The following is a 12,304-nucleotide window of genomic DNA, read 5'->3' as shown; positions in this document are numbered from 1 at the left end:
GGTTATATTCTAACTACCGTAACCACACAGCATCCCTTTTTGTATATCGTATATAAAATATGGAATTCAACTCGGACAAAACAGAGAAAAGAAATCGTCAAAAAATTCTACCATAAGAGACTTTGTTGCCGTAATAAATAACGTACGACATAAAAGCGGTCAACTAAAACATGAAATTAAATTTAATCGTAAACATCACAACTTGCTGAAGGAGGGAGACGAAATCACCCAAAATACATTCAACAAAAATGTTAGTAAGGTTTTTACGACGGGCGTAAAGGATGACAGCTGTTCTGTAAAAAACTTTATTCAAATGTAGCAATTTATTGAAATGGGCGACTTTCGTTCGACCATGTTGAAATGTGTCGTCACTGTAGAATCGAGGTTTTCTATCGGACTATGAAAAGATTTTTCGTTTCTAAATAAAAAAAGAACTTTTGCAGAATACAATGACTTCATAATTTTTTTGAAACACACTTCAAAATTGCTAGCCGAGTTAAAGTTTTGAAACTCCTCTATAGTCTTAGGTGAATTTTGACACATAATTTTCAAAGTGAAACAAAAGTAGTTGATATATCTTAAAATGTACAATTTTAACGACGATTTTCAAGTTAATTTGTTCAAATCATCATAGTCATCATTGTATTTTACCAAAGCAACAGCAGCTAACAGCTGGCTTCATTTGTCCCAAGAAAAATATTTTCGATATTCAAATTACTTGCCGTTTTAGGAAGTTAAGAAACACTTTGAGGTCATACTTTTATCATAGCTCGAGTCATAAAACAGCAACTAATCTTATTTACGGCCGGCCATTTGTCACAGAAACGTTTGACGCTTAATTTCAAACATTTCGCAAGGAATATAATAAATTTCTGAGTTGAAAACTGCTAGTCAAAGTAAAAATTGATAACTTTCCTGTCAAAAAAGCTGTGCTTTGGGAAATTTTACGCAGTTTTTTTTTTGGTTTCTGTGTATTTCATAGTAAAGTCTAAGTAGTTCTATTATAAATATTCATTATAGCCTCTTGAAGGTAAGCTGAACGTTAAAGGAATCCTGATTTGCACGATTCTACCACCGGTTAATAAATTTGCTAACTTGAATTCGTCCCAATTTAAATTTTAGTGTATGTGTATTAAAATGCGTAACGCCGGACCAGCGGGCGATAGACTGGGGAATCTATCATCTGCATTGCACGGTCCCGAGGTGGGTGACCTTAGTGTTCGAAGTAGCCTCTCGGGAGTAGCTTGTGGTGGGCGGTCAGGACCGCGGCAATGCTTAGCATGATCGTGATCCCTCCCCAGGCGAATGTAGGAACACCCCAGAGGTTTTAGTCCGTGCGCATCGAACATAACCTCCAGCTCTCCCGGGCTGGAGGCATCCATTAGGGATTTCCTCCGAATGAACAAAAAAAAAAGAACTTATTACAGTAAAATAATTCTTTCAATTCTTCTATACAACATATAAAATATACATCAGTTGTTTTATACAACATATAAAGTAAATCATATCTATCCTGACATGGAAATATTCTTGAGACAACTGAATTTTTTTTTTTTTCAAATAGCTTCCACATTTTTTAATTTGTATAACGTAATGACTCTAGTCTATCTTATCTTATTAAGTATTATTTTACATGTTTTACTTAAAATAAAATTTTAAAAAAATTTATGATGCGACTCGTAGAACATTGTAAACTGTTAGCTGTAAAACAAAATAAACTACGTTTTAACAACTACAAACTTTTAACTGCTCCGTAAATCATTCCTGAAAAGGTATTACGGATCTGCACTAGCTTTAAAAATCAGCACTAATGGGACATTTACGTGATTAACACTTGATTTATATAACCATTCATTAACACGATAAATTTAAAAGTGAAAAATAATTTACTTAGCTTAATCCAAACAAGCGTATCCATATAGCGTATTCGGTGGGACAAAGTCAGCCCTGCGATCACCAACCTGCCTGCTATAAGCGTGGTGACTATGGGCAAAACACATGAGTTCACGCCAATTTTGGCGCGAACTTTTGGAAGCCTATGTTCAGCAGTGGACTGTATTAGGCTGAAGTGAATCCATACAAGTTACGATTTTATAAATTCAAAAATTTTGATATACCTACTATTGATTGGAGATCTATTTGTCCAATGATGTATGAGAAAAATAATTAATAATAGTAAGGCTGTTGATAATTAATTCGATAAATTAATACAATTAGACCAATTCAATTATCGAATGAAGTACCCAACAACTAAAAAGAAAATCATAAAACATAGAATAGCGAAAGCTACAGACAATGTCTGTTTTATCGACTACTGGAATGCGGACTTCGTGTATGCTTATCTGTTGAATAATTCAACAGGACCGTCCCATGTATTCAAGCCTTACGATATTCAAACCTAAAGGTATGATTTTCTATGAAAAATGCTTTAAAGCAAATAAGATTTTTATTCTATCATAATGAAGCTGAAAAGATACTTTTATGTTTGAATCCGCTAAATTTGGAATTTAAATATTTTTTTTTTTTTTTTGTTATGCGCGACTATCTTTTCAGCAAGATTGTAAATTGATTTCAAGATTGGCTCAAAAATTATGAAAGTAAAATTAAAAACATTAACGTGAGATAAACCCTGAAAAAAAATATTCCTACAATATTTTTGTATTATCACAAATGGTCCGAGCTTAAAACTTACTGTCTATGATTTTCGAAAAGTTTTACAGAATACGGGTCAACGGGATAACGGGTCAATGGTGAGCTATTTAGACCTTACCTTAGCTTATAGACGCCTGCAACACCAGAAGCATTGCAAGCGTGTTGCCGACCCTATACTCGACCCTCACCTGGAGCTCTGGTCACCTTTCTCACCACAGGAACACAACACTGTTTGAAAGCGGTATTGTTTAGCTGTGATCTTCTCTAAGATCGAGGTACTTCCCCAGTCAGTCTGGTCCAGATTTTGAGCAGGACATTTTCTGCTGTGCCTTACATAAGTAAGTACACTTACTTAAGTAAGGCAGATTATGATATGAATTATAGAGAGATAGAGGATGGAGATAATGATAAGGAGAAAATAATATATCTCATGTGTTAATAAGAATAATAGATAACAAAAAAATAGAAAAGTGAGATCATCTTCTTCTCTCCTCTGTAACTTAATTATATTTTTTAAGAAAAAAAATATTTATTCAGTTAAAAAACTCAAGACCTACGATAATTTGATAAATTTAAAAAAATTGTATAGAGAAAAAAATTATTAATGCCTCAATTTACATGCAATTTGATGACATTTTGCTGGAAAAAACCGAGTTCATCCTTACATAAATTAATAGATCTCTATTAATATTAATTATATTGCCTACCCAAGTTATACAATAATAAATCTCTCTATCATTCAAAAAGGTTAATTCTATTACTTTATCTACAAAAATATTATAAAATTGAAGATTTTGTTTGTTTGTTAAAACACTGAAAAAATGTATAAGAATACTTTATAAAAACTATAAAACCCAACACCATATAAATAAATAAATAAGTAAATACATATTTACGTAACTCTATTGGCATGTTGCTCGGGAAGACGGCACTCTGCAGTTACTACTGGTAACAGTACAGACTACTTAACGAACAATTAATAAACCCACTATCACATAACAGCAGAGAATCAAACCGCAACTCGCAAATGTAACAAGCGCATATAAATTCCCTGTCCAGAGCAGCCGAATTTATAGCAGCCATTCTTTCGCTTTAAACTTTTTCCGCCACAAATCATTCCATAGCGCGACGAATCCCCTTGCGCTGAATTTAACGTCATATTTAAACATTTTACTTTTGACTTTGCTCTACAATTGTTTTAATGTAAATTTATGTTACAGATTTGTACGAAGTGGCCATTTTGTATATATTTTGTTGGGTGCGAATAAAACACGACTTTATCTCTTAAAGCTTTTTAGCAAGTAGGTGTTCGCGAACATAGAAAACTTTTAGGACCGTGAGTAGGGTTTCTTCAATAATCAATATATACATATATATATATATATATATATATATATATATATATATATATATATATATATATATATATATATATTTAAAAGTATTTAAATTAATACTAGTCAGATGACCGATTGCATCTTCTAATCCACCAAAGTCTTAGCTTATGAAACATTACTAGAAATATACATTAGCATTTAAGCTACACATGACAAAGAAAATTTTTAAGACATATTTATACATCGAGATTCACAATACAGCTTGTAACATCCCACTGCTGGGCATCATAGGCTTCTTTCTCCATATGAGAGAAGGGTTCTAGGTCACCTCACTACGCTGCTTTACTGCAGCTTGGCGGCTATATACTATAAAATGAGTAACAATCAATCAACAAATGAATCAACAAGTGCTCTCCGAGGCACGCTGGAACGACCTTCTAGGAAAGACAAACAGATCATATTAGTTCAATAAATACAAATATCCGCTCCGAGCAGTAATCCAACCTGCGACCGCCGGTATTTAGACTCCTACACGGCTCACATAATTCGCCTTCTCCTACATGGAAAAAGAGGCTTAGACTCAGCAGTGGGATGTTAAAGGCTGAATGCATGCACGAATGCACATGCAGAGTGGTCTTTAATATGTACGTTAATTATTTTAATGTAAATAATCGTATACATTAAATAAGCTTCAACATATGTATAAAATAAAAATAGGTAAAAAAACTTTTTAAGTTAAACGGTTTTATGTTAAACATACATTGCAATGTTTAAGATAAATGTACTAAAAACCAAAAAATAATAAAATAGATACAGTCGTGGGAATTATAAACATATGCATAGACTAGACTAAAATAAAACCGTGGGGCACGTCAATTGTCTACAATCGTTGATTAAAATGTTTGTTTTGTAATGTTACACTATAATTAGGCAGTTGTTCAACCGACAACGATGGACGTGTGATAAGTAGGGCTAGAATGTGGAAACAAGCTAGCAAGCTCGATTATAAGCGAGTTTTAGGGTTTCATAGTGGTGAGCGAGTAGTACTTTTATCATATGTTTTGTCGATTAAAGACAAACTACGAGCAGTGAAACGATTCCTCGCCAGCCAGCAGTGTGAATGTCCAACGATAAACTAGTTGAAACATCTCTTTTATTTACATGGAGTGTATAACTATTGGAATTTCCATGAGCAAGAAAATATTAAGTAATTTCCTCACCGTCTGCGGACCAACTGCCTATTTTAACGACGAATTAAACGATTCTTCTATCGCACATTAAGTCGATAATTTGTAGACAATTGACGTGCCCCACGGTTTTATTTTAGTCTAGTCTATGCATATGTTTATAATTCCCACGACTGTATCTATTTTATTATTTTTTGGTTTTTAGTACATTTATCTTAAACATTGCAATGTATGTTTAACATAAAACCGTTTAACTTAAAAAGTTTTTTTACCTATTTTTATTTTCTAGTTTTTAGTTTTTATTTCGCATTCTGTTTAATTCATTTAGTGCTTCATTATTGCAAGGCCCATCTTAAATATTGAGGTTGTATAGTGCACTGTATTCTTCTTGTCAAGCCCTTTTATTTGATACCCATATCGGTGGGATTGATAAAAAATTGTTATCAGACATTTGGTAGCGGCGGCCAGCTTAGATTTCAAATTTGCATAGTAAATTGTATTCTACTTGTTGAGACCTTTCATTTGATACCCATGTTGATGGGATTGATAAAACCTAAGTTATCCGCCGTTTTGTAGAGGCCGCCATCTTGGATTTTAATTTTATATAGTACATTGATTATACTGGTTGAGCACTTTCATTTGATACCCATATTGATGGGATCGATTAAAACCTACGTTATCCGCCATTTTGTAGCGGCCGCCATCTTGTATTTCAATTTTTTATAGTATATTGTATTCTGCTTGTTGAGCCCTTTCATTTGATACCCATATTGATGGGATTGATAAAACCTACGTTATCCGCCATTTTGTAGCGGCCGCCATCTTGGATTTCAATTTTTTATAGTATATTGTATTCTGCTTGTTGAGCCCTTTCATTTGATACCCATATTGATGGGAATAATAAAACATAAATTATCCGCCATTTTGTAGCGGCGGCCATCTTGAATTTATAGTGATAATGAATAAACATAATTGTAGTGTCACCAAAATCCAAAGTGTATACAAAATTTCAGATTAATCGGTTGACAGGAAGAGGGTAAAATTTGAATTACTAAATTTGACCCAAGAAAGAATAAATAATAAAAAATAAAACAAACGGGGTGAGCTAAATAAAACCGTTTAATTACTAAATCTTGAATCAAAAAAAAAATCTGTAATATACATTTTGAGTAAATGAATATTTCAGAAGAAGGTACTATTTTTTTTAGATATATAATTAGGTTTTATTTTATTGGACTTCTTTTTTCAGTCGTTTTTTTTTTTTATTTCCATATTTATTATGACTGGATTAGTATTTTCGTGTAAATACAGATAACGCACAGATTGACTCGTAATAATAAACAATTGATAAACGTAATTGAATTGAAGTAATTTAATAAATTAAAAACAATAATTGCTGTGTGCAAGCTGTGTGGTTACGGCAATGAAGAATAAAGCAACCCCCTCGCTTCCCGTAGGTGTTATAAAAGGCGACTAAGGGATAACACTAATACCACCTTGGAACTTAAAAAGCCGACCGATGGTGGGATAACCATTCAACTGCTGGCTTTGAAATACACACAAAGCCAGCCCTGTGGTCACGACCGATGGTGGGATAACCATTCAACTGCTGGCTTTGAAATACATACAAAGCCAGCCCTGTGGTCACCAACCCGCCTAAAAACAATAAATTTAAGTTATGTTTATAATATAATAAATATATTTTTATATCGTTGGTATGAAACAATTTTTCTAAGATTCTCACAATGCGCAACGTTTACAGGTGTGAAGCTTAAGAGCCATTTCACAAAAATCGGTAACAATCCGCGAAATTGTAATATTTTGACGTCGTTAATCTCAGTGTTGGATGCAATAATGTAATTTATATTCTTGAAATATAATAGAGCAACCTTTGTTCTAGTCCATAGTCAGATCAGAATTTTGATTTATATTATGTGTATAAAATTATTAACCTTTTCATCAGCCTCCTCCCTGGGTAAACGGTCGCAATGTATACTTTGAAGTCCTACTTTTCAATAACCTCTACGTTGAAACCATTTTAAAAAAATATCATAATATGTGGAATATAATTTTGTTGTCCACTATCATAGATTTTTATTCCATTTGTATCTCTATTAAACGATAAAAAAAATTTAAAGTTACGAATATTTTCCAAATAAGTACAATTTTAAAAGCGATATTTCTCTTAGAAAACTAAGAAATTTTAACAAACTATCTTCATCAAAGTAAACTTACATCATTAAGGAATACAAAAAATAATAATTAAAAGATGTAATTATTTTTAATACATTTTATATTAAATAATAAAAAGATAGTATATATTGCCACGCATCAAGCCCGGTAAATCAGTCGAGCGCTAGCGCTCTTAGAGGTAAGGTCCACGCCAAATTCTGCGCAGCCGTCTCTTTCGCTCACACGCGCCAAGCGCCTGTTGTTATAGCGGATAAAACGCATTTGATACTTTCATAATAAAATATAAATAAAATAAACATATTACGAAAATGACTGTAAAATAATATAATGATAATTTCTGTAAACAAATGTATAATTTAATTTTCTTTTCTCACACTATCAATACAAATAGGCATTTCAATCTGTTTGTCTTGTTATTTGTTAATTAATATGTTTGTCGGTGTCGATGTCATTAAATGCTTTTTTATTCATATCGTAAATATTAGATTCATTCGTAAACTGAAAAAACTAAATCAATTTAAAAAAATTGTTTCATAAAATTGATTTTTTTAATTTTATTTTAAATTTATTGACTGTTGTTATATAACATACTTGAAATTTTTAACAAATTAATTATGTAAAAAACATTTTATACCATAGTTATAATTTTTATTATACATCAGAAAATGATCACGATGGTCTTTTGGTTGTCACACTATACGTACTAGCACAAAGATCGCGCGGCTCGTACGACTCGCGCGATGCGACCAAATTTACCTAAACTTGCAGAGCGTAAAATTGTGAAATGGCTCTTAACACTGAGATTATGAGTTCTGTTTGCAAAGAAGTTTCTCCTTGACAAAGTTGTAATAATGTTTATTTTAAAAATAGACGCAAAAATACTATTTTGGTATTAAATATTACGATATTTTATAAATTGAAAAATAAATAGTTTTTAATTTTCAGGAACAATGCAATGTTGTCAAGTTAAAAGGCCTCTATATGTACAACATTCGTTTTTTATTTTTTTATTTGTGGAAGTGTAACACTTAGATATTTCTTTTCTTTTCTATATTTTTTTTTAATTATAAAACTTAGAAAGCAGAAACATGCACAGTTTTTAGATAATTTAAAATTCATTCAGTATTAGTGTAGTAAGTATCGTTTTGCAATTTAATTAAAGTGTCATTATTCTCTGAATGAAATCCGGCATAGGTTCCCCCGTATTGTTACTTTTTACAGAATTATTCCAATTTCATTTAAGTCCAAACTAATTTTAATTTAAATTTACAAGACTAAGATTTACTTAATCTTTTCGCTATTTATTATCACTTTAATTCTGAATTTAAATAGTTATTTATTTATTTATTTATTTAATTACGTACAGAACAGGTTACAGCCATTAAAAGATACAGAAATAGTTTAAACATAACATTATATCTAGGTTGAAACCCTTAATGTGTACGACATACAGTAACATAATACACTAAGCAGAACAGAAGTGGATGGAATGCAATATACATATATAAATTTAAACTTAAAAACTAAGTTTGCTTAACAAGTTATATTTATTAAAATTTTGGTTTTGAAAGAAGCGAGAGAACAGTGATAGATGTCTATATCGATACACGTACTGACAAGCTGGTTGTACTGGCGACACATACGAGATAAAGGATTATAATAAGAAGTGTTATTACGATAAATGTCAAGAGAGAACACCTTAGGCCTTCTAATACGATAGTTTATGTTAATGTTAAGTTGAGACAGCAAGTATGGTGAGTCAATGAAGTAATTAATTATTTTGTAAAGTGTCATAAGATCTAAATATTTACGACGATAGGCTAGAGATATCATTTGAAACTTTTTCATTCTTTCTTCGTAAGTGTGGAGCTCGCGGTGCAGGTCGAGACGAAAGCAGACCGATTTAAGAAAACGCTTTTGTATTCTTTCTATGCGGTTAACATGAACGGAGTAATTTGGCGACCAGATCACAGTGTTGTACTCTAATATGCTTCTTACGAGAGCATGATACAAAGCTAAATAAGATGAAGCCTTTTTAAAAGGTTTAGACACTCTTAGAATGAATCCAAGTAAACTTGAAGCTTTTTGGTTGATAAAGTCATAATGCGTACGAAAACTTAATTCTTTGTCAAAAATAACACCTAAGTCTTTGATTTCAGTTTTACGGGATAAATTGTAATTTTTTATGGAATAATTAAAATTAATAGGGAATTTCTTTTTTGTAAAAGAAACAACAAAGCATTTGTTAACATTAAGGTCCATCTCATTCACTTGGCACCATCTTGCTATGGTATCCAAATCTCCTTGGAGCTTCATAGCATCGTTGATGCAAGTAATGGTCTGATAAATTTTTAAATCATCGGCATACAAAAGACAAGGACTTTTTAAGCACAACGTAAGATCATTCACAAAAATATTAAAAAACAATGGGCCTAAATGTGACCCTTGAGGAACGCCGGATGGTACCGTAAAAACAGATGAAAGTTCACCTTTTAGAGCAACCAACTGAGTTCTTCTGCTTAAATACGATTCCACCCATCTTAAAAGATTACCATGAACACCATATCGTGCCAACTTATGTGTTAAAATGGAATGATTGACTCGATCAAAAGCTTTAGAGAAGTCGGTGTAGATTGAGTCAACTTGCCCGCACTTAGCAAATACTTTACACAAGTAACTCTTATACTCCAACAGATTACTCGTAGTCGACCTACCCTTCACGAAACCATGCTGATTAGGAGATAAAGAAGATTTAAAATGATTATACAGCACATCATAAACAATTGACTCAAACAGTTTGGCACAGCAAGACAAAATACTTATAGGACGATAATTTTCGCAACATGATTTGTCACCTGATTTAAAAACAGGGACAATATGAGCTGTTTTCCACAGTGTAGGAAACGTACCAGACTTTAAGGATTTATTGAAAAGAACACATAAAGGAACACAAATTGTTTTAATACAACGCTTGTATACAACAGGAGGGATACCGTCCGGTCCCGATCCCTTGTGCTCATCAATATTTTTAATTTTAAGCTTGATTTGATGTTCATTTACGGCCAAAGAATTAATGGAATCATTAGGTTCTGGATAGTTTAGAAAGTCTGAATGTTGAGCGCAATTGGCCGAGTTATTAGAGTAAACAGAACTAAAGTATTTCGCAAATAATTCGCATATTTCTTTTCTGCTAGATGCTTCATAACCTACATAATTCATGGTGCTGGGGATATTGCTATTGCTACATTTTTTATCTTGAACATAGCTCCAAAAAGACTTTATATTGCAACACAGGGACTCCTCAATCATCTGCAAATATTTTTTATAACAAGACACCATCAACTTCTTACCCCTCGCACGCAACATGGCAAATGTATCATAATCTCGAGGGTTCTTAAACTTTTTATATAATTTGTGAAATTTGCGTTTTTCTTTTAAACACCGCTTTAAGCCACGACTAAACCAAACCGGGAAAGCCGAAGAATGAACATCAGTCATCGGAGTACTTTTTCCTATCAACCTTATCAGTTCCTTATAAAATTGTTGGACGTCGACATCAATATCTGAAGAACTAAGTATTTGCTGCCAGTCAGTCTGCTCGATATCTCTGTTTAACTTATCAAAGTTACATTTATTATAATTATAACGCTTGCACCGCTTACGGTCAAGATTTTTGGAAGCCGAAGGCATAGTGACAACTGCAACAAGAGCAGGATGATGGGAGTCTGGTGAACACAATGGTTCAGCCTCACACGTGGAACATTCAATTGAGGATAAAATGAGATCGAGGTACCGATTGATGCGATTAGGAATACCATTGAACTGCACCAAGCCACACACACTCACAAACTCAATCAAATAGTTAGCTTTATTATCTTGAGGAGATACCGCAGAATAGCCCAAGGTGTCCCCATTCTTCATCCATGTAATATGTGGTGTGTTAAAATCGCCAATTAAAACAAACTCGTCAGTTGATTTTGCATCCATTATAATTTTAGTACACGAGTTATAAAATAGCTCAAGTAGATCTAAAGAGATATCCGGTGGTAAGTAACAAATACAAATATGAATTGATTTATGAGAGTCATCGCTCGGCAATACAGTTATCCATAAATCTTCAACCATACTATCCCAAGAATAGCGCCTAATAACATTATGCTCTCTCTTAATACCCAAGAGCACACCACCCCCATCGCCCTTTCCTATACATGTTGTACAACGATCTCTGCGAAAAATATGGTAGCGTGTATCAAGTATTTCATTATCATATACGGAATTATTGAGATTGGTCTCAGTTAAGCAAATTACATCATAATCATTGTTTAAAACATTAGAATATATTTCATTAATTTTAGTTCTAATCCTATTAACATTCTGATAAAAAATTTCCATGATAAAAATGCAAACTAGTACAACTGAAATGAAATATCCTGATCGAAAAAGAAAAATAAGAGGTTGAATTTTTAAGGCTTTAGTTAAAAGTACTTACAGTTTTATTGTCATTCTCACTGCTAAACACTGATTACTTTGTAGCTCACTGTACTTCTGTCGCCGACTGTACCCTGTACCGCCAACTGCTCGCTACTACTGAACCGCCGCACGCAGTCGATGCACCCAAGTCCAGTCCTTATACCAGCAGCGTATTCTGTGGTGGATGTCATCAATCTTAGTTTTCGTGTGCTTCTTCGGCTCTTGACATACTCCCTTAAAAACAATATAATAAATAAATAAATAAACGTTTCAAACTCAACGGCCCCCGGTAGGATTTTCTCCTGTGTCGGGCGTCCGGAAACACACACAATACACAAATCCAAACACCCAGACCACGACAAACATCTATATGGCCAATACAAATATCTGTCGTGAGCGGGAATCGAACGCGCGACCGTCAGCGCAACAGTCAGTTCTGTGACCGCTGCGCCAACGCGTCGTCTC

The 12,304-nt window shown here is 33.1% G+C and overlaps 1 protein-coding gene across 1 annotated transcript in view; it reads right to left on the bottom strand.

Annotated features, from left to right (window-relative positions):
- LOC123658926 overlaps positions 1–11,761 on the bottom strand; it is a 48,766-nt gene extending 37,005 nt beyond the window's left edge. The window contains exons 1-2 of the mRNA XM_045594217.1: positions 10,838–11,761; positions 9,641–10,678 (exon numbers count right to left, since the gene is read on the bottom strand). Coding sequence (XP_045450173.1) covers positions 9,641–10,678; positions 10,838–11,761 — 1,962 coding nt within the window. The remainder of the gene's footprint in view (positions 1–9,640; positions 10,679–10,837) is intronic.
- Between the last annotated feature and the right edge of the window lie 543 nt (positions 11,762–12,304).

The sequence above is a fragment of the Melitaea cinxia genome, chromosome 13 (genome assembly GCF_905220565.1).
Source record: "Melitaea cinxia chromosome 13, ilMelCinx1.1, whole genome shotgun sequence".
NCBI classification, from domain to species: Eukaryota; Metazoa; Arthropoda; class Insecta; order Lepidoptera; family Nymphalidae; genus Melitaea; species Melitaea cinxia.
This window is presented reverse-complemented; position numbering and strand designations above follow the sequence as displayed.